At 41.1% G+C, this 22097-nt stretch overlaps 1 protein-coding gene across 1 annotated transcript in view; it reads right to left on the reverse strand.

Moving 5' to 3' along the window:
- opcml (opioid binding protein/cell adhesion molecule-like) overlaps positions 1-18676 on the reverse strand; it is a 441158-nt gene extending 422482 nt beyond the window's left edge. Inside the window, exon 1 of the mRNA XM_026181472.1 lies at positions 18351-18676. Within this exon, the coding sequence (XP_026037257.1) occupies positions 18351-18411 (61 nt within the window). The 5' untranslated portion in view covers positions 18412-18676. The remainder of the gene's footprint in view (positions 1-18350) is intronic.
- Between the last annotated feature and the right edge of the window lie 3421 nt (positions 18677-22097).

Here is a 22097-nt window from a genome sequence, read left to right on the forward strand (position 1 = left end):
CAGAGTGGTTGCCTGCGCCTCCACCAGGTGGTGTCGCTGGGCCGGGGCATGGAGCGCCGATTAGTGATGGGTCGTTCGCGAACGCAATGGCTCTTAGAACCGGCTCTTTGACGTGAACGACGCGAGCCGGCTCCTTATGGCGAGCCGCCATGTGGTTTTTTTTTTTTCTCTCACCCTCTCTCTCTAACTTTTTTTCCGCTTCACTCTGCACGCGAGCCTTGTGCTTTACGCTGGGCAGAGGGGGGAGGGGCGGTAGTTACACACAGGAACAGAGCCAGAGGGAGAGAGAGAGAAAGAGAGCCAGGGACAACAACGTCACATTAGAAAGGTATAGTAATCATCCACAACTATTTTTGGTTGCAGATGATGAAGGATTCAGAAAGTTTATTCATGCGGGCCCATATGACAGAGAATATGAATCTTCTTTTTGTTTTCATATTATAATTTATATTTAATTGTGTTGTGGTTTGCAGTGTTTTGTGTTGTTTCACTTTAAATTTGTAAAAGGAAAAAGCTGAAAATTTAAATAGTTAAAAGTTGAAATGTGAATAGTTGATTTTTGTATTGTATGATTTATTTATTACATTTTATGTGGAGTTAATAAATAAAAGTATATTTACGGTGGCCCCTAGTGTCACGGCGGGGTGCGCCGATGTGTGCGGAAACAGGACCCAAAAGCAGATGATGACGAGGAATAGTAATGATTAACAGAAAAGTGAACCTTTATTGCGATGACGGCAGGAAATGAACCAAGAGACCAAAGCAAACAGGCAAAACACTAAGAAACAAAACACTGAGCTGGCAAAACACTAAGAAACAAAACACTGAGCTGGCAAAACACTAAGAAACAAAACACTAAAGGTACTAAGACCAAAAACTATAACTATGACCGAGGTGGAAAATAAACAGGCTAAGACTATGACTATGACTGTAACTCTGGTGAGAATAAACAGACGAACTGACAATGGCATGAAGAAAACAAAAGGCTTAAATACAGACATGAGGTGATCAGGGGAAGTGGCGACACATGGGGGAAAACAGCTGACAGACATAAACCTAATGACAGGACCAGGAGAGGAAAGCTAAATACAATGAACAAAGAACACATGACATTGTCAGAATAAAACAGGAAATGACAACACAACTTAACAGACCTAATACGTGATGAAATAAATAGAAAACCCCAAAACATAGAAAACCCAGGAACAATAACTGCCTAAACTAAAGGCAAATAGGAAATAACACAAACTAATAACATATCAAAAAATACAAAGAAAACTCAGAGTGCTGGGTCGGAGACCCAGCCTGTGACACCTAGAGACAAAGCACATACAAACTTCAAATCACATACGAACTCTGAAGCATGTACAAACTCCGAAGCACGTAAAAACTCAAAACATGTACAAAAGACAACAGAAGTGCTCCAGGATGCTGGGCGCAGTGTTGAGCTTTTGTTATCTTGTGGCTACACAAGCCAGCAAGTACCAACGACTGGATTTGGTGTGTGGTAGTAACAGGTAAATGAACTTTTTTTTTTAATTATTTGAATATATATGAGTGCCTGTGTATAAATACACAAACAATACACACATGCTTTCAATTGTGTAATTTAAGTGATCTAGTAGCTCTGTTTTGGAAGTTCAGTTCATGCTAGAAATGTGTTTTGGAGTTTGTTCGTGTTTTGTCTCTAGGGGCCACCGTATATTTAAATGTAAACATATATAAATAAAACCACTTTTTTTTTACGTTAGTTATTCCTTTTGTGCATAATTTTATATTATTGTTAATAATAAATTAATTAAAGCAACAAAACAACCTGAAGAGCCGGTTCGGCGCCGAAAGAGCCGGCTCTTTTTAGTGAGCCGAACCGAAAGAGCCGGATCTCTAAAAAGAGCCGGAAATCCCATCACTAGCACCGATGGTCTGGGCCGATTCCCTCGCCTGCTCGCGGGGTGGGGTGAAGCGGGCAATGGGGGTTAGTGGCAGGGCGTGTTCTGCGATGCCGCTGCAGGTTTGGTGGTGGTGAGCTGGGAGAGCGGGAAAGCTGCAGCCGTTGAATGTAGTTACAGCAACCGTGTGATTATTGTAAGAATAAATGATGCGGCGAAGCATGAAAATGCCGTGGTGGCGATCTTTTTTTTTTTGTTAATCTTAAGTGCACGCAAACCAGTAAACAAATTAAAACAAATACTGTTGATAAACTATAATACAAAAATTACAATTAAAATTCTCAACAACAAAAACAATTGGTAAAAATATAATTAATATGTAAACAACTTAATAACCCCGAAAATGTCTAAGTCACGTGACGTGTCGGCGCAACACCGAAACATAAGAGGGGGGGGGGGGGGAGCAAAGTGCCTGCTCTCCGCTGACACAGGAGCAGCGAGTCCAGCGACCTGGCTGTTTCGTTTTTGCCAAAAGCGCAGCATAGCAAACAAGCAGAACTCAAAGTAAAGAATCGATCTAACCAGGCTAGTATCGATCCGATACCGATCCCGACTTGGGATAGATACTATCGATATTTGGATTGATCCGCCCACCACTACCAATAAGTATAAAATCCAGAAACCTGCACAACATGGGGCATTTCATTTGCAAACACGAGTCTAACTTACATATCATGCTTTTTTTGTTTGAAAAAATTAAATTGTAACGTGCTTAAATTTACACAAAAGTCAGGAATTGGCACTGTCATGAATAAAAATGTAACCTAATTTTTCATGATTTGTTGGGTTAACCCTCTGAGGCCCCAAAATATGATGGGCCATTTTTTACTATTTTTGATTTTACATTTATATTTCACCTTCAAATGTTTTTGTTTTCACTTCCCTTGCTTGGTATCCTTCTTTTCAGCTCAACCTCACATATCTGAATTTGCTTTTATTTTCACTGGCATACTGTATTAACACAAGTGACCTGAAATCACACAAAAATATATATAATCATATTAGTAGTTATATTTTTACTGTAAAAACCACAGAAATGTTTAGTAGATTATTTTCATAACTTGAAATGCAAAGATAAATTGTAAATTTTGAAAACCTATGCACACAATGAAGTTTTATACAATTATTTATCTAAAAATGCAGCCAATGCATCTGGCATTTTGTTTGTTTGTTTTTTAAATATAGGCGGCACGGTGGTTAGCACTGTTGCCTCACAGCAAGAAGGTCCTGAGTTCAATTCCAACATCAGGCCGGGGTCTTTCTGTGTGGAGTTTGCATGTTCTCCCCGTGTTTGCGTGGGTTCTCTCCGGGTACTCTGGCTTCCTCCCACCGTCCAAAGACATGCAGCTTGTGGGGATAGGTTAATTGGATAATCCAAATTGCCACTAGGTGTGAATGTGAGTGTGAATGGTTGTCTGTCCCTATGTGTTAGCCCTGCGACAGACTGGCGACCTCTCCAGGGTGTACCCCGCCTTTCGCCCTATGACAGCTGGGATAGGCTCCAGCGCCCCCCGCGACCCTGAAAAGGATAAGCGGAAGCGAATGGATGGATGGATGGATGTTTTTTAAATATATACAACAATTTAAAAATACTAGTATAAATAAAATGAGAGAACAATCAGGAGTCACAATAAGATGCTCCACAAATTATTTATGCCACTAAACAAAAAATATTTGTCCAGCCGAAGACTGAGCATACCACAGGGATAAACCCTGCAGGCCTGACAACATGTGTTATTCCTCATGTTTTCCACCGGCAGACAGTGTTTACACTGCAGTCTGCCTTTGTGACATGCATTAGTACCCTACATTAGTACCCTCACTGACACAACCATTAGTGATGGGAATTCCGGCTCACTAAAATCTCTTTCGGCTTCCAACCAGCTCTTCAGGTTGTTTTGTTGCTTTAATTAATTTATTATTAAAAACAACATAAAATTATGTACAAAAGGAATTACTAATGTAAAAAAAAAACGTGGTTTTATTTATATATGTTTATATATAAATATATACAGTGGCCCCTAGAGACAAAGCACGTACAAACTCCAAAACACATTTCTAGCGTTAACTGAACTTCCAAAACAGAGCTACCTAGATCACTTAAATTACACAATTGAAAGCATACGTGTATTACAAGCACTCATATATATTTTCAAAAAATTAAAAAAAAAATTTCATTTACCTGTTGCTACCACACACCAAATCGCTGGTACTTCCTGGCTTGTGTAGCCACTAGGTAACAAAAGCTCAACACTGGGCCTAGCATTCTGGAGCACTTCTGTTGTGTTTTGAACATGTTTTGGAGTTTGTACGTACTTTGTCTCTAGAGGCCACCATAAATATACTTTTATTTATTCACTCCACATAAAATGTAATAAATAAATCATATAATACAAAAACCAACTTTTAACTATTTAAATTTTCAGCTTTTTCCTTTTACAAATTTAAAGTGAAACAACACAAAACACTGCAAACCACAACACAATTAAATATAAATTATAATATGAAAACAAAAAGAAGATGCACATTCTCTGTCATATAGGCCTGCATGAATAAACTTTCTGAATCCTTTATCATCCGCAACTGAAAATAGTTGTGGATGATTACTATAATGATTAATATAATGTGACGCTGTTGTCCCTGGCTCTCTTTCTCTCTCTTTCCCTCCAGCTCTATTCCTGTGCTACTTCGAGTGTAACTCTCGCTCAATGGCTTTTGTTGCTGGCACTCCCAAAACTTAAAAAAAAAAAAGCATTTTCTAAGGAGCCTGGAAACGAAAGGTGTCTGGACTTCTTTAAGTTGCTTGAAGAAGTTCAACCTCTCATCCAAGAAGCTTCTTCACTTCGACGGTCAAATGGTGGAGAGTCCCAGATTTAAGCCCTATGGGAGTGTCCCACCAAGAGGGACAATGGACCCCCTAATGATCCTCTACCTTAATCACACGAGGCAATATGTGAAAACAGGTGTAGGTCACAATCAGCCAAGGTTTCGGGTGAACTCATTGTGAAACCCTACCCCCACCCTATCATGTGATTTCCTGAGGTCAGAAGGCATTAAGGCGTCTGGGAAAGGGATCTCAAAACTGGATTATAGATGGCAAACAGTTGGTGTCGTGAGCCAACTCCTCTGTTCAAAGAGGGTCATTCACAGTGAATGGCTTCTTTTCACTCCTCTTTCAAACCATCTGTCTTCTCTGTCCAAAATGTGAACACTGGTGTCCTCGAAGGAGTGACCTTTGTCCTTTAGATGCAGATGGACCACTGAGTCTTGTTCAAAGAGGGTCCAGGAGGATCTCTTCCCCTTTCCACGGGTGTTGCTGGGCTCAAAGTGTTAATGCTATCCTATTTTAATAAACAACACTGCCATATGCAAAACTAGGGTGGCACAAGCCACCCCATGCCACCCCTCTAGATCTGCCCCTGCCACTCTGTCCAAATCTAATTTGGATTATGTAGGTAGGTATGACCGACCTCTTGCCACCAAGATGGTCCATTCCCTCAGTAATCCATTATTAGAGAATTCACCACTTCAACTCACCCACCTGCCAAACTTTCTACGACTGTGTCGACTATTGGTTTGTATCAAACAAACCAATAGTCCCACTCTAGGTAATTCAGTAAGAATACTGAATTAACTAAGTGAGCTGCCACACTCACCTCAAACGTATTCCTTTGAGAGAGAGAAATAAAAGCTCTGGAGCCTCCTGTTCCCATAATGCAAACAGTCACCAGGAATTCCCTCGCCTGACATGCTCATCTGTGTTTACTTGTTGTTTTGCAATAAACCTTTTCAACATTGAGTTCTTCTCCACTTTGCTTTCTTGCCCTCTTGGCTTACAACAGATGAACTGAAGTTTATCTGCTACCAAGTAAGCAAACAATTCAGTTTTTCATGAAAGCCTTATTTTTATGCATGGCCTGGCCTTTCGTCCTCCACAATGGAAAATGGGTATCACATTAGCCAGCTCCTAATTTTATCAGTTCTTCAGTCGGCTTTAAGTCATCAATATCATTTCAGCCAGATGTGACTCATGGGCTGTAAATTTGACACCAAGCCCCCAGTTATAATGCTGTATGTGTGCCAGTTAGTGTTGGACCTGCGTAACAACAAAATAGTGTGCTGCTTTTTACAAAAGGATCTCTGTATGTCCGTCAAAGGCATTCACTCTAGTAAACTGCAAGTAATTAGTTTCTGAATGGAGTCACTGTAAGGCAATGTTATTGTTTCACTGCCTCCATGAACTGGATGCTGTTTCACCCAAAAAGCAAAAGCAGAGTTCTGTCTGAAAAGCCTAGATAGTGTCTTCATCAAATACTGAAAAAAACTTCCAGATTATTTTAATGAGATCTTTATTTTTTGAATCTGATTAATCTGTTGCCTGAAGAGATTGCATTCAGCTGTATAGGTCAGGTCTGGCAGAAATGGGCAGTTGGGTGGAATTCTGCCCGCTTTGGCTGTGTTTCTGTAGGGCAGTTAGCAAAATGCTGTCCATTTTTTTTCAACTTTACAAATTTGTTTTACAATTAAGATATGTAGCTCCTCATGAAATAGCACAGTTGTGTTCAAGAACACAACTGGAAACGAAAGGCGTTTCCATCAAAATTAAAAAAGAAAACAGAGGTGTCATTTAAATATGTTGTGATATTTGAAACTAGTTGCCCTAAGTTACCTTAAACACTCTGGCCAGTGTTTATCTGGAGTAATTACCCTGTTAGGTCACGACGTCTGTACGCATGATCTACAATACTTTTGAGGATGCTGTAAAACTGCGAAAGAAACACAAATAGTTTAAAGAGTCACTGAAATGTCACTTCTGTAAACTCCACCCACACTGCGTGAACACTCAGCAGTAAAGGAACAAAACATATGAAGATTCTCTGCAAGGGAGTTCTAACAACATCGCAATTGACAGCTTCATATTATATACTCGCCTGTCAGAATTTTACAAAATGCGCAGCAGAAGTTAACGGTTGACAGCCCCAGAGGCTCTGAAACCATCCTTCTCCTTTGTGATTAAAGTTGTGTCTGAAGATGAAGAACATCTTGAGGTCAATTCAGAATGTGATGATTCTGATTATGAACTAAATGAATTAATGTAGGAACTACTATTCATATCAAGGCAATCACATCAAAAAATGGTGAAATATAGTGGTCTTCATCATCAAATCAGGTGACAGAGCACGCTTTAGAGTTTATTCAAAAAGGTACTAATATCTGAACATCCAAAGAGAAGTTGCTATTTGGACTGAAATGCCTTGTTGAGAAAGGTCTGGTTGGAGATGGCACCTCTTTAGAATTATGTTGAGCATAAACACTTATCGAATGTGATATGTATATATCACATGTATATACGTATGGCTTAACAATAACATTCCCGACACTGCCATTCAACTCGTTAGCATGCTTCCAGGCAGACAGAGCTCTCGCCGAAGGGGTTAAGGCTTGTGGAGGGGGACTCTGTGTTTACATCAACGATGCCTGGTGTCATGATGCTGTTGTCGCTTGCAAACACTGTTCACCACTGCTGGAACTTATGATCATAAAGTGCAGACCGTTCTACCTACCCCGGGAATTTTCAGCCATACTGTTTGTTGCTGTCTATATCCTTCCTTGCTCCAATAACAACAACAGGAGTGAGGCCCCAAAAGTTGATTCTGTTCATCTGGACGTAGTGTTTTCATTGGAAGAAACGCTTTATCGCTCATCAACGTGACTTCTTCAGGAGTGAAGGACTGAATGAACTGTATCAGCATGTCAGTGAGCAGCAGACTCAGATGCGTTTCTTGTCCTGGCAGGCGATTTCAGTAATGCAGACCAAAAAACTGTGCTTCCTAAACTACACAAACATTAAATTTCCTATACGGGGGAAACAACATGCTGGATAATGTTTTCACTACCCAGAGAAGAAATTACAAAGCCCTCCCCCTCCCCTACTTTGGTGCCTGTGATCACATCACTGTTATGCTAATGCCAGCATGCAGGCTCCTGGTCAAAGTCACCAAACCACTTTGTAAGCAGGTGAGTGTGTGGCCAGAAGGGTCCTTAGAGGCACTGCAAGACTGTTTTTCCACCATATACTACTAATACAGACTACTAATACTTTAATAATCCCCAAGGAAATTATGTGGGTTACAGTCACTCCAAGACAATAACACACTAAACTAATTAAATAATACAATATATTACAAAGTTTACAAATTTAAGAAATAGCACTAATATAAACAAATCGCTCAATTATAAATATCAAGAATATTACTGAGATGAGAATCTTACACAGGTAAAATATACATGATTGACATTTATCACTAACCCAGCGGTCCCCAGGCCACGGACCCGTACTGGTCCGTGACTCATTTGGTACTAGGCCACAACAGTTGAGACTCGGGTATGAAATTTATGGTTTTCAGTCTTAATTTTTTTTAATCATTTTCATCATTAACTCAGTGTCCCTGGGTCTTTTCCCGTGTGTTATGAATAAATCTTCTTCTTTTTTGGTAACAGTACTGGTTTTATTTTGTTGTATTTATCTGCGACACCTTAAAGACCGGTCCATGAAAATATTGTCGGACAACCTTTTTTTGCGGGGACCGCTGCTAACTTGTGAACTTTATGTGAAATGTATTATTTTACAGTAGAGCATGTGCAAAAGGGTGTAACTATCGTAGTAGTGTAAACACGTGTTTAGAGTGTATTAGACGGAGGAGATGTACAGGGAGATGGCCAAGGAGAGGAATGATTTCATGTGTCATTCAGTGGTGCTTTTAGTAATCTCAGTCTCTCACTGAACGTGCTCCTGTAAATAGCCAGCACATCATAGAGTGGGTGGGAGGTATTATCCAGCATTGTCCTTATCTTGGACAACATCCTCCTCTCAGACACCACTCTAAGGGAGTCCAGCTCCATCCCCACAACATTACTGGCCTTGCAGATCAGTTTATTGAGTCTGTTAACATCTGCAACCCTCAACCTGCTGCCCCAGCAGGTTGAGGGTCGTTCCTCTTCCTCTTCTTTTCTCTTTTTTCTGAACTGAGGACCTGATGGCTTTGAACTTTTCTTGTCCATCTTCTGTTGGTTTTAATTTTTCACTCCAGTATGAACACCCATCCCTCAACCCAAGGATCACCACATAACCTAACACACCTACACCTTAGTTCACAGATTCACTTTGTCTAGGGTGCATTTTTGAGATTTCACACAACCCAGGATTCAAATCATGAATACATAATGGACTTGGATTTACAACATTATAAATGAAATGTGCTCTATGTGGAAGCAGCCCCCCCCCTCCCCTTTCGACAGGTTGTGTGTGAGACTTTAAATCATCAAACTGTAAATTTTAAATTGTTATTGATCCCTTTACCCCGAGTCCTAAAGTGTATATTTATTTTCTTACTCTTCATATATATATTGTTTGTTTACTTGCACTGCTGTAACTGGAGAATCGTCGTCTCGTCTCTCTATATACTGGACTGTAGCGGAGATGACAATAAAGTTTACTTTGACTTCAGCAGCAAGCAGGCGCACCGAGGGCTCTCACGCTCACTTTTCGTGTGTAGAATTTCAAAAAAACATCGGTGCAAATTATAAGTCTGTATTATGTCTGGTGTTTTCGTGTTTGTTGGTTTGTTTTTATTTTGTTTTATTTTGGTTATCAGATGCTGCTCCGGCCGGTCAGAGAATCCCCCCGCCGCCTCGCCCCCTCCTCTCTGCACCGCAAGCAGCAGGCGCACCTCGCAAACGAAGGGTGCCCCTACTTCCACTAAATGGGCAATAGAAAACCGATCGGTGCCTATGCCATTCCCAATATGCACTGGCTGACGTCGGGGCAACATGAGTACAATCTTTTTTTAATTTATTTTTTGCCAATACCCATGATGCCGCCCCCCACCACGATGCCGCCCCGGGCAACCGCCCGTGTTGCCCGTATCTAAAACCGCTACTGACCCAAGGTGAGGAATATGATTTCTTGTGGAAGCAAATCCCAATATGAGAAATTCACACACGTAGGGTAAAAGTTTTGGATTTTGGATTTAGTTTAGACTAATCTGCTGAAGACTAACCCATGTGGTGGAGAGCCTGTCTTGGCAGACCCCTGGATTTTAAACCCCTGATCACTGCTAGTATCTCATGATCCGGCTCTAGGCCTGCGCACAAATCCCAGGAAGTGCAAGCTGCATCCTTCGCAAGTCATGACCTTTCTGGGCAAGTCCCTGGACTCCATTACGGCCTCTGTGTCCCTCACTGCAGAATGACGACAGGTTCTCAGGCCATGACTAGGCCAGTTTCGACTCCGCTCTCGGGTCAGCTGGGGATTGTGCCTACACCTCATGAGCTGCATGGCCAACACGATGCAGGTGGTACCACTGGCGCTCCTGCACATAAAACAATTCAACATCCTCTACTGAACCTGGGTCTGTTCCTCACAGGCTACAGTGGTGGTCTTCTGAGGGCTCCACTGGGCTCTCAGTTGGTGGAGGGACCTGTCCAATCTGGAACAGGACCTGTTGAATAAGTCCAGTAACTAGTTAATTTCCACAAACACCTCCCCAGTAGGGTAGGATGCCTGCAGTTCCAACAAATTGATCTAGCGGAATGCCCAGAACCCAGTCCACAAGACCCTATGGACCTCATGGACCAGCTTCTGCCTCGACTTCAGGGGATCCATGTTATCATCGGGATGGACAGCACGGTTGCGGTGCTGCCCAGGCCCTTGCCTCTCTTTTACAGGACAGGCATGTGGCAGTGGGACAGGGGTGACCTTGCTCCGCTTCCGTTAAGCCCCTCTCAACATGAGATGTTGAGGGCCCTGGCACGGAAATGGCTCTGAGATCAGGGTAGCAAGTGGTCGACAAGATCTGGCCCTACTTCCAGAGGGCGAGGACGGTCTCTTTGCCTCCAGGGAGTAAACACACAGACGGAGAAGGCCTGGTGGCCCCTCTGGCCCCACATGCCCTGATTTTCAGCCATCCCGCTGCTTTTGGACAGAGGGACCTCCTTGGATACGTAATAAAGCAATAAACCTTTCAGCCTGCTCAGATTTGAAGTTTCATTTTTTGCTGTAGAAAGAAGTTTTCTTCCCACGTAGAGTGTACAGCAGACACTAATGTTTTTGTCACTTTTTACAGACTAAAACTGTTATGGTCCTTGTGCCTGGCCCAGTGTGGCCACAAATGTTTTTGTTTTTGCTCTGTCTTTTCTCTCCCTTCTCCAGCTCGATTTGCTCTCCTTCTCTCCTGTCTCTCTGCCTGGCTCAGATTGAGCTCCCACCCTTGGCCCCAGCACCTGCAGCTGATCACCTGCAATTCTGCATTTTTTTGCTGGCTCTTCTTAAGGCAGGGGCGCTGAGCAACTCGTCGCTGGAATATTGAGCAACTCCAGTTAGTATTGCCCGGCTCTGCAGAATTCAGTCGTTTCTCATTGTAACCCTCGTTTCTTTGAATAGGTTTCCTGCAACTATCTTGTACAATAAAGTTTACTTTGACTTCAGCAGCAAGCAGGCGCACCGAGGGCTCTCACGCTCACTTTTCGTGTGTAGAATTTCAAAAAAACATCGGTGCAAATTATAAGTCTGTATTATGTCTGGTGTTTTCGTGTTTGTTGGTTTGTTTTTATTTTGTTTTATTTTGGTTATCAGATGCTGCTCTGGCCGGTCAGAGAATCCCCCCGCCGCCTCGCCCCCTCCTCTCTGCACCGCAAGCAGCAGGCGCACCTCGCAAACGAAGGGTGCCCCTACTTCCACTAAATGGGCAATAGAAAACCGATCGGTGCCTATGCCATTCCCAATATGCACTGGCTGACGTCGGGGCAACATGAGTACAATCTTTTTTTAATTTATTTTTTGCCAATACCCATGATGCCTGGCCCAGTGTGGCCACAAATGTTTTTGTTTTTGCTCTGTCTTTTCTCTCCCTTCTCCAGCTCGATTTGCTCTCCTTCTCTCCTGTCTCTCTGCCTGGCTCAGATTGAGCTCCCACCCTTGGCCCCAGCACCTGCAGCTGATCACCTGCAATTCTGCATTTTTTTTGCTGGCTCTTCTTAAGGCAGGGGCGCTGAGCAACTCGTCGCTGGAATATTGAGCAACTCCAGTTAGTATTGCCCGGCTCTGCAGAATTCAGTCGTTTCTCATTGTAACCCTCGTTTCTTTGAATAGGTTTCCTGCAACTATCTTGTACCGTGACCCTGGACTCCTGAGCGTTAGAGGAGATGCTTGATGTGGAGTTTGTGTGGACGAGGAGTGGCGCGAGTGTGAAGGCTTTGTGTTTCCCAGACCCTGATAGTCGTACTCTCTCCCACACTACATATTATTGTTATTATTAGCCATTGTTGATCTACACACGTTTGTTGCTGCCACGAAATTGCACATTCTTATGTCATTGTCATGAGACACTCTCACAAACAAAATCACGACATTTTATTAACGCAGTAACGCAGCTTGCTTATAGGAAAGCAATAGTAATCTAACTACTTTTTTTGCTATAGTAATCCCTTACATTACTCGTTACTTGAAAAAAGTAACGGGTTTACAGTAACACGTTACTGTCTATCTCTGAGTGAGTCACTGTTCCACCCCTCCCCTGCAGAGCTCCAGCTGATGGCCTTATCCCTGAGAGGGAGAAGCTCCACGCATTAGGGCTGCCTGCCCCAGTCGCCTGTACAATGCACGAGTCTCGCCCACCATTCAATGGGGCTGGGGACTGTTTACTTCCTGGTGCGCGGTCCAGGGGTTGGAACCCATAAGGCTACAGTGCATGATATCCTGTAGTTTCTGCATTCTGCAATCCACAGGGATTTTTGACAGACAGGAAAGGGATGGTCTTCCGGCCCAACGCAGCTCCTCTGCCAAAAGCCCTGTCCCAGTTCCACCTATCCCAGTCAGTTGAGCTACGATCGGCTTCCCTTAAGGGCTTGGACTGGTAGGTGACTCAGTGGCAGGCACCCCTGTGCCCCAGTTGTGCCTTGGCGGCATACATCAGGCTGATTAGGAGGAAAGACCAGCTGTTTATTGTCCTCTGGTATCCAGGGAAGACCCCTGTCTTGGTCTTGGTTGTCCCACTGGGTTTTAAAGGCCATTCAGCAAGTTAATCCCTCTACAGGGCTCCCCTTCCCTCTGGAGTGCGTGCCCACTCCACCCCGTTTGGCATTGTCAAGGGGCCATTTTTGATGTGACAACATGGTCATTGATCGACCTTTACTGGATATACATTCCCCGTACATACAGTGTTGCCAACTCCTCAGTAAGGAAAATCGCTATCCTAAAAGTCGCTAAAAGTCGCCAAATGACGTCATCGCCTAATTTGCATAATTGGTCATGCTAATCTAATTGTAACCTATGTTGTTGGAGAGAGAAATAACATCGTGGAAGAGACATAAAGTGAGTAAAAAACGTCCTAAATGCATTTAGAGTTTATTTAGAACTACAAATTAAATTTCTTTTAGCAATTATTGTTTTTTTAATGTCACAATTCCAACCCTGCTCCTTTACCCGGGCTTGGACTGGCAAAAGTGACCCGAAATAGGCACTCTGGTGGAGTTACTTTGTGTGTGTGTGTTTATAAGTAGTTTTAAACCTTGTGATCCACAAAATAGCATAAGAGTAAAAGAAGAACTGACTGCGTTACAGCACCCGCTGCTTGTTGAGAGTAAAAGCGATACGCACTTTCACGTCATTTTTTAGCGACTTTTTTTCTAAAAAAAGGGGTCTGAAAACTCGCTAAATATAGCGACAATGTCGCTAAGTTGGCAACACTGCGTACATATGCAATACGTAACGGAATGGAGAGAGAGTCTCTCAGAGAACTAGCCACATGTTCTGTGTTCACATTTGTAAATCTGCAACACTCACAAAATACAGATACTTGGTTAACAAAGTACTGTTTCAAAGGTGCTTGTAATTAATATTTTTTATATAATCAACAGTACTAATTGAACTAATTATAATTAATGTCAAACTACAACCTAAACATGTAATGCAAACAGTGGTTCTGATATAATAATATAATATATAATATATTTATTTAAAGGCAACAATTATATTGGTTCATCATAAGGCAACTTAATAAACTAAAAAGAAATTGATATGTAAACATAAATACTTCTAATTATCTCATTAATTCAATATAAAAAGCCTTGACATAAATGAAAAACAAAAAATCCGTGTAAGAATCATGTTAATTTAACAATTAAAAATGTGCAGTTGTAACATAGAAAACTAATGTTGACTAAAGAAAACGTTCTTGCAATGACTGTTTGGGGTGAGGGGGGAAGACAGGACTATTGCAGTGTAACTGAGGGAGGCTTCAGGGTCACCGGATCCAGCCCAAGCTATGTGCTTTGTAAAAAAGGAAAGCTTTAAGCTTAATCTTAAAGGTTGAGCGGGTGTCTGTCTCCAAAATCTCTCTTTGTTGTCCCTGTCAGTAGGGTTAGGGTCAAATAAAGTTTTAGGACATAATAAATTATAGTAGTCCATCCAAGAAGTAATAAATGCTTAAACTAATTTTTCAGCCTCACTCCGAGGCAGATGTTTCTAATCTTAGAGATATTGCAAAATGGAAGAAAGCAGTCCCACATATTTGTTTAATATGCATGATAAATGACATATCCTTAAGGGAAGCATGTATAGTCTAGACAGACTTGGTCCTTGCTATGAACCCTGTGGAACTCCATAATTAACCTTACTGTGTGAAGGGGGCTAGCCATTATCAAGAACAAATTAGAGTCTATTATATGTAATTTAAACCACAAAAACAGCTTTAGGAGTTAATTCTTTTACATTTTGAGAGAAGCCAATTGAGTCTAATAATATATTAAATTTGTGTTGAGGTTTTCAATCTTTTGGGTCTCTGGGTGTTGATTCATTGAAACTAACATAGTCATCCTGCTGTAACCACGTTTTTGTAAGACATAAAATCAATATATGGTGATCAGTTAATTCATTTACTAACAGGGACTTAGAAGAGGGAGACGCACAATAACATTCAAAATGTGAAACCAAGACTAGACTAATTGACTAAATTGGGAAAACTAAAGCAAAACAAACACACAAAATGCAAGGAAACCAAGACGAGGGAAGTAGACCATTACGCGGGAGACACTGGGATAATACAACACCTGACAAAGGACAGCAGAAAACAGAAACAATATAAGCAAGAGTAATTAGGGAGAGTGGACACACACGCCGGACAAAGGTGGAATGAGTTGACCTGACAACACAGAGGAAGCAAAACTACACAGACTGAACAGAGGACGGGACACTGTCAAAGTATAACAGGAAATACCAAGACACAGACTAATTCACACAACATGACACAGGGAACGGGAAGAAAGAACACTCAGGGAAACTAGATGGACTTGGAAGACAACGGGAGGAGACACATGACGGGCTGGGGAGAAAGTACATGAAGCAGGGTAGACGTGGAAGATTATGTAAATCACAAGGGAGACGAGACAGAGGGAGACACGAGCATAATTTAAGAGACATACACAGAGGACAAGACAGACCTACACAGGAAACAGGGAATGACACATAAACAAGCAAACACGCATGATGGGATAACCTAAAACATAACTCAGACATGCTAACAGTAAACACTAGAACTTAACATTTCTCTACTACAGCAAAATAGGAATTAAAATACAAAAACCACTCAAAATGCTGGGTCACTGATCTACACAGTTAATCACATTGAGTTAAAAGCAAACGTGTTTCTTAATAGAGCTATATTAAATTAAAAATTAGTTGATCAAGCTGCTTCTTGTGACATTTTTTAGGACATTCTGGTCGGTCTGTGGCAGAGGTGTCCAAACATACAGCCCGTGGGCCAGTCTGCTGGATAAATTTTGAAAGTAAAAGTTCATAAAAGTCGGAGGAAATCGGACAATTCATGGAGAAAAAAAGGAAATCAAGTGATGGAATTACAGCGTCAGGAATGGCTGCAGGATCTTGCATTTCTGATGGATATTACAGAGCACTTGAATATTCTGAAGAAAATGTTCCAAGGCCGCAAAAAAGTTGTCACACAGTTTATGAGAGCATACATGACATTCAAACTGAAGGTGACTGTAACAAACCCACAGTAGACCCGGGTGCACGTTCATGCTTTGCAGCCTGGTTGCTTGTTCACACAACTCAGCTGCAGCATTCCAGCTGCCAGCCATACACCAAAAACAACAACAACAACATGATAGAACCCCATTTAGTCTTTTGTCCCGGGGAGACGTGATTGTGGATGCCCGGCAGGTGCGTTCACCTACCCTGCAGTGGCGCCCCGCCACACTGACTTTGTGGGAGACACAGCTGTCAAGTGGTGACCCTGCACATTTCCCTTGCCTAAGAAAGGTATGTGTAAAAGCGATTAATGATGACATGAAATAGTATAAAGAAGAGATTTCAGGATTGCTGTGTGAGTTTGAGAAACGGTTTTAGATCTTTGGTGAATTCGAGACAGAATTTGCAGTTTTTCGCTCAATCTAAATGCAAAGATAGTCATCACAGGTTCAAAGAGTGACGTTCCAGATAGTTTCAGCCAAAAAAAAAAAAAAAAGTAAACAAAGCCAGCAACAGAATGAGTTTTTCAGCAAGGCATATTAATAATGTAACACTATCCTCTCTCACACAGTCACAGTGACACACACACACACATACCATAAATTCTGTAAACAATTTTCTGACCAAAACACAACACAACACTTTTCAAATTCAACATAGCTGTCTCTATCAATACTGACAGTCAAATAGCTGATTCTGATACGGGTATGTAGAGAATACATATGAAATTGAACCAGGGCAATACTTTAAAAAGACATGTATATTCAGCAAAACCCAGCTCTGGATGAATAAAGTGGGGAAAGAAGTATGGTGGGGGGCGTTTGTGGGATGAGTTTTTTGTTGTTGTTGTTTTTTATGCACTATCCAGTAAAGCTATATCATATCAGCAATGATGTATTTTTTTTATATTTATATTTGTATCTTTTTAACACACACACACACACACACACACACACACACACACACACACACACACACACACACACACTTTTTGTTGTTGTTTTTGTTGTTGCTTGTTTGTTTATGTATTACATTATTTCCACATACACAATAATCCAATTAACATCAGGGCAAGTGAGGCGAGCAGTGCCTGTCAGATGAAATCTAAAAATAGATATTGATTAAAACATATCACAGTGAAAGAAATCTCTGCCCTTTTATCTCAACTAACATTCTGACATAAACCTTTTCTCATGCTATTTGCATCTACCATTTAAGATCTCTTGACATCTGCAGTAAATTGCTGCATATGTTGTATGGTCTGTGGTGGCAAATCTGCTTTTTTATTCTGCAGTGTGCTGGGGAGGCAGCATCGGAAACAAGGATGCAAAGAGGCTGGACAAACAGAGATACAGATTTCATTCAGCTATGGTTTAAAAAAATTTTTTTTAATCTTTTTTAAAAGCTAATGTAAAGCCAGTGACAGTAATATTTGATGAATAACTGTAATGTGATTCTTCTATTTAAAGAAATGCATTCTGATTATTCTGGTGTGCCAGAGAGAGGTTTCTTTAAAATGTTGTAGAACCTAAAATGATTTTTTTTCTTAATAAAATGCAAATGCACTTAGTCATATATCACATATTTCCCCTGTCAAATACCTCGCATAATCCAGTTCACATAATCCCTTTGAGGGGGGAAAAACATTTCTCTCACTACAGGTGCTTTGGGAGCATATTTGCATTTTGAGATGTCAGGCTGATTTAACATAATTTTACTACATCACGTTTCCTGACATCACAAGGAAGTTCAGTCAGTGGGACCATGTCCAGGGTTCGCTGACAGGAAAGTGTCATGTGTCAACGCACTAAAAAACTACATGTTTGCCTAATACCCCTGCAGCTATTTAAGACACTCTAAGACAACAACAACTTCTGCAGTCTAATAATACTGCAGATCCACTCCAAACATCTCCAAACATTAAAAATATTGACGTCTGCATACATTCTTTGGATGTACTAATTATTTCAGCTGAACAAATATAAAAAAACAAACACAAAAAATGTAATTTTATTGGTGAGTGTAAAAAAAATTCTCTGTTCAACTCAGTCTTATACGTGTAAAGAATCATAAGTGTCTGTGGTGGAGGGAACTTTTTCGCTCTTTGTGCATGAGTATTCTTGAAGGAATGCAGGAATTTTTTTTCTAAATTTCTGATCTTTAGACTTCCACATAAAAAAACCTTACAAAAAGTTTTACTGACAGAATTTATTGACAAAGATGAGTAAGAAAGCAAGAGAGAAAGGGGCTATGACTGAACAGTGGACACCTGTGTGTTGACAGGAATAGGAAAGCCACATAAAAAACAGCAGCATGTAAAGACATACGGAAAACTGGAGAAAAAGAAGGTGCCTTACCTGGGAACACAAGCGCAGCAAACACCCATGACAGGATGATGAAGCATACCGAATTATACATGCTTCCCAAACAGCGCTGATTCTGATCTCTTTGGTTCTTATGTAGACACTCTTTTTGTATCTTCCGACAACAAAGCTTTCAGAAAGCTGCCCACTTTGCTTTTTTTCCCCTCTGCCTTTTCTTTGACTGTCAGTCAGAATAGCTTTTCATCCCCATTTGCAGGTTGTACTGAAGATTCACTGCAAATACTAGTTGGCGCCCTCATGTAGGGAGGCAGTGAGAGAGAGAGAAAGAGAGAGGCTGGTTCTTCAAGCAATGATCGCTCTCCCCCTCTTCCTCATACTACAGCGCATACAAGGATCACTACTCTACAAGACTGGGTGAAGAGGGGGGGGGGGGGGGGGGAGGACAGCAGCCTCTGCTCATCCATAATTGGCTGATACCTCTGCCGATCAACAGCACTCAGTTGTAGCTCCGTGGGGTTTGTATTTCCTCACTTTGAATCTTCTATCCCCAGTTCTTCTTTCTTTTTATGAAATAATCAGAGTAGATTAAAATATAAAGATAAAAAGATAAGATGAGATATTTACAAAAAAGGATAAAAGATAATAAAGGACTGCTATTTAATACATAAAAAACAAAGCTGCCTCCACATGCAAAAGGTAATCTGGGAGTGGGTAATCTTGGATGCAGTATCTTCAAGAAATGTGATGTTATATTTCAAGTGATGTGACATTTATTTGAATGAGGGGCCATAATGCATACAAAAGCATAGCCAGACAAAAATGACCCTTCAAGATATGCTCCATAAGCGTTGTATTTCTCTATATAATTTTATGAATTTAAGATTTGTTGGAAATATGTGGCTCTGCGGAGGTCATCTATCGTCCATATTGCCCTTCCCCTAGTCTTCATCTACAAGCTTCTATCATTGTTCTATGGCTATGGCTATTGTTCTACAGCTCAATGCTACAGTTTGTGTATTTTGAAGCTCTATAGTAAGTTTGGTTGGTTCAAGGTCAGATCACGTTCTCTCCATAAGTTCAATCGGAGGACCACATTGAGTAAAACAACCCTTGTGTAGGTACATGTGCAATTACCATTTTCAAATCTACACACATTTAATCCCTCACATTTAACTAGGCAGGTAAATAACCATCATCTTGCAAAGAAAAAAAACACACCATTGTTCCTTTCTGCAAGATTTATTCCATTTGATGCATGGTATGGATTTAATGAAAGAATGAATCGTTAAACTGTAAACAAGACACAAAATATCATGTGTGAGCTGACATGTGCAAACATTTTTTACAATTAGAAACATACAACAATTGGAACAGTGTCTTTGATAATCTTGCTAAATTTCTGGCAAAAAGCAACTTAGTTGCAGATGGTCTAACAAAGTTTACAGACAGAGCAGAGAACTACTGGGCATGGAGAGCTTTCTTTTGTAATGCTATTGAAGGGTTAAGTTTAAAGCCTAGAGAAAAGTTAGATGTGCTCACCCAGTGGCTAGGAGAAGAGTTGTCCAAAAACGCCAAACGTATACACTCTATCCATCTCAACAATTCAGCAGAGGGCCAACGGCAAGTTTGGACACGGCTACAGAACGTTATAGCATTCCAGAGGCTATTTAGAAGTCACTCCTTGAGAGACTTGAACGTTTTCCTAGGGTGTCAAATAAGACCCCAGAACCTAAGAGAACTTTGTGACCTGATGCAGCCAAATCTGATGGCTCTTTATCTGGACTAGTGTATTTAAAGTGTAAAGTGTAAAGTGTCCCCATAGGGAAATAGTTCCTCTGCATTTAACCCATTCACCCAGTGAAGCAGTGGGCAGCCACCAGTGCAGCGCCCGGGGAGCAGTGTGTAGGGACGGTACCTTGCTCAGGGGTACCTCAGGGTAGCCGTTCAGTGGAGTCGAACCCCCGACCTTCCGATCATGGGGCCACCACTCTACCTACTGAGCTATCCCTTTGGACACATTACGTGGCATTGCCCCAATAGTTGATAAGTTAACACTAATAGGGGGTGGCTGTAGCTCAGGCGGTAGCGCAGGTCATCCACTGATCGGAAGGTTGGTAGTTCGATTCCTGGCTTCCCCTAGTCTGCATGCCAAATATCCTTGGGTAAGATATTAACCCCAAATTGCTCTCCGATGCATCCATCGGAGTATGAATGTGTGTGAATGCTTCTTAGAAAGCACTTAGAACAATGTGCTTGTGTGAATGGGTGTGAATGGGTGAATGCACAAGTTGTGCAAAGCGCTTTGAGTGCTCAGAAGAGTAGAAAAGCACTATATAAGAACCAGTCCGTTTACCATTTACCACTAATATATGGATGTTTGAGCCATCTTTATTTAACATTTGCATCACACCACCACAACCCCACACCAACCCGAGTCCCCGTGTTTTAGCACGGCGGGCGTGATTGCAGATGCCGTGCAGGTGCGTCCGCACTGCACCGCAGACCACGCCCCACCACAACCTGGTACCTCATTATAACAAAGGACTTATCAACCTCTTAGATACCTTGGCTGCCTGGAACGTCTCTTCAGGAAAACGGGACTTACTATTCAAAAGGACATGTTTCTCAGTCATACACAACATTATAAAGACGCTATTTGTCATGCTGTCATGCTTACTACACTTCGATTATTGAATCAAAGAAAATTGAAGGAAACAGTTGCACTTTGTTTTCTACATTACACAATATTGTTAAACCTCCAGATACCTTAGCCACACATACACACTCTGCTGCAGCCTGTAACAAATTTATGGACTTTTTTTATACCAAGATTGTGAATTTTCATCAACAATTGCCCTCTTCTTGTGATATGGTCAGTTGTTCTATCTGCATTTTTTTCTCCTACTCAACTGTCATCTTCTCTATCCAAATTTGAACTTCCTACAATTATTCAGCTATCTGCCATAATTACTAAATTAATTAAATTACCTCCAGTAGTAACCTTCAAGTAATATGTATAATATACAACAATGTAGATGCTATTGAACCAGTGTGACAAAAATCAAATTTTAGATGTCTTCATGACTGTGCAGTTCTTATGACAGAAAAATTCTCCAGACTCATACCATTGTTTTGCCTGATTTGCTATAAGTGGTGTGGAATATTTTTAACCATTCCCTTTGAAGCAATAAGAAGAAGCAATAAAACACAACTCACCACACATAAAACTATGCTAATGGAAAATTGTGCAAAAGAAATATCAAAAGTAAAGATAATCATTCTGCATCACTGTTATAGGGATTAATGTGTTTATGATAGAGCTCATTTGAAACGCTATTCAGCATAACATCTAGCATCATAAAATATAAAGGATATGTTTTTAGTGGCTGTCCCTAGGGGACAGCCTCGCTCTAAAATAATAATAACAATATTACAATATTAATAATTTTTAAAAAGGCAGATGAATTAAAAGGCTTGAGGAGCGTGTGACAGGGTTAACTGTCAATATCTACAAGGCGAATTCAAAATATTAATGAAAAAATGAACGTGGAGTTTTGGCAAAACAGCTTGTTAATTAGATTACTTTCTGATATTCACATAGCTGCTAATCTGAAATCAATTTGTCTGTTTCACTAGATTGGACCTGTTGATAGTAGTGATGGGATTTCCGGCTCTTTTTAGAGAACCGGCTCTTTCGGCTCGGATCACTAAAAAGAGCTGGCTCTTTCGGCTCCCAACCGGATCTTCAGGTTGATTTGTTGCTTTAATTAATTAATTATC

This window comes from Astatotilapia calliptera, chromosome 10 (genome assembly GCF_900246225.1).
Source record: "Astatotilapia calliptera chromosome 10, fAstCal1.2, whole genome shotgun sequence".
NCBI classification, from domain to species: domain Eukaryota; kingdom Metazoa; phylum Chordata; class Actinopteri; order Cichliformes; family Cichlidae; genus Astatotilapia; species Astatotilapia calliptera.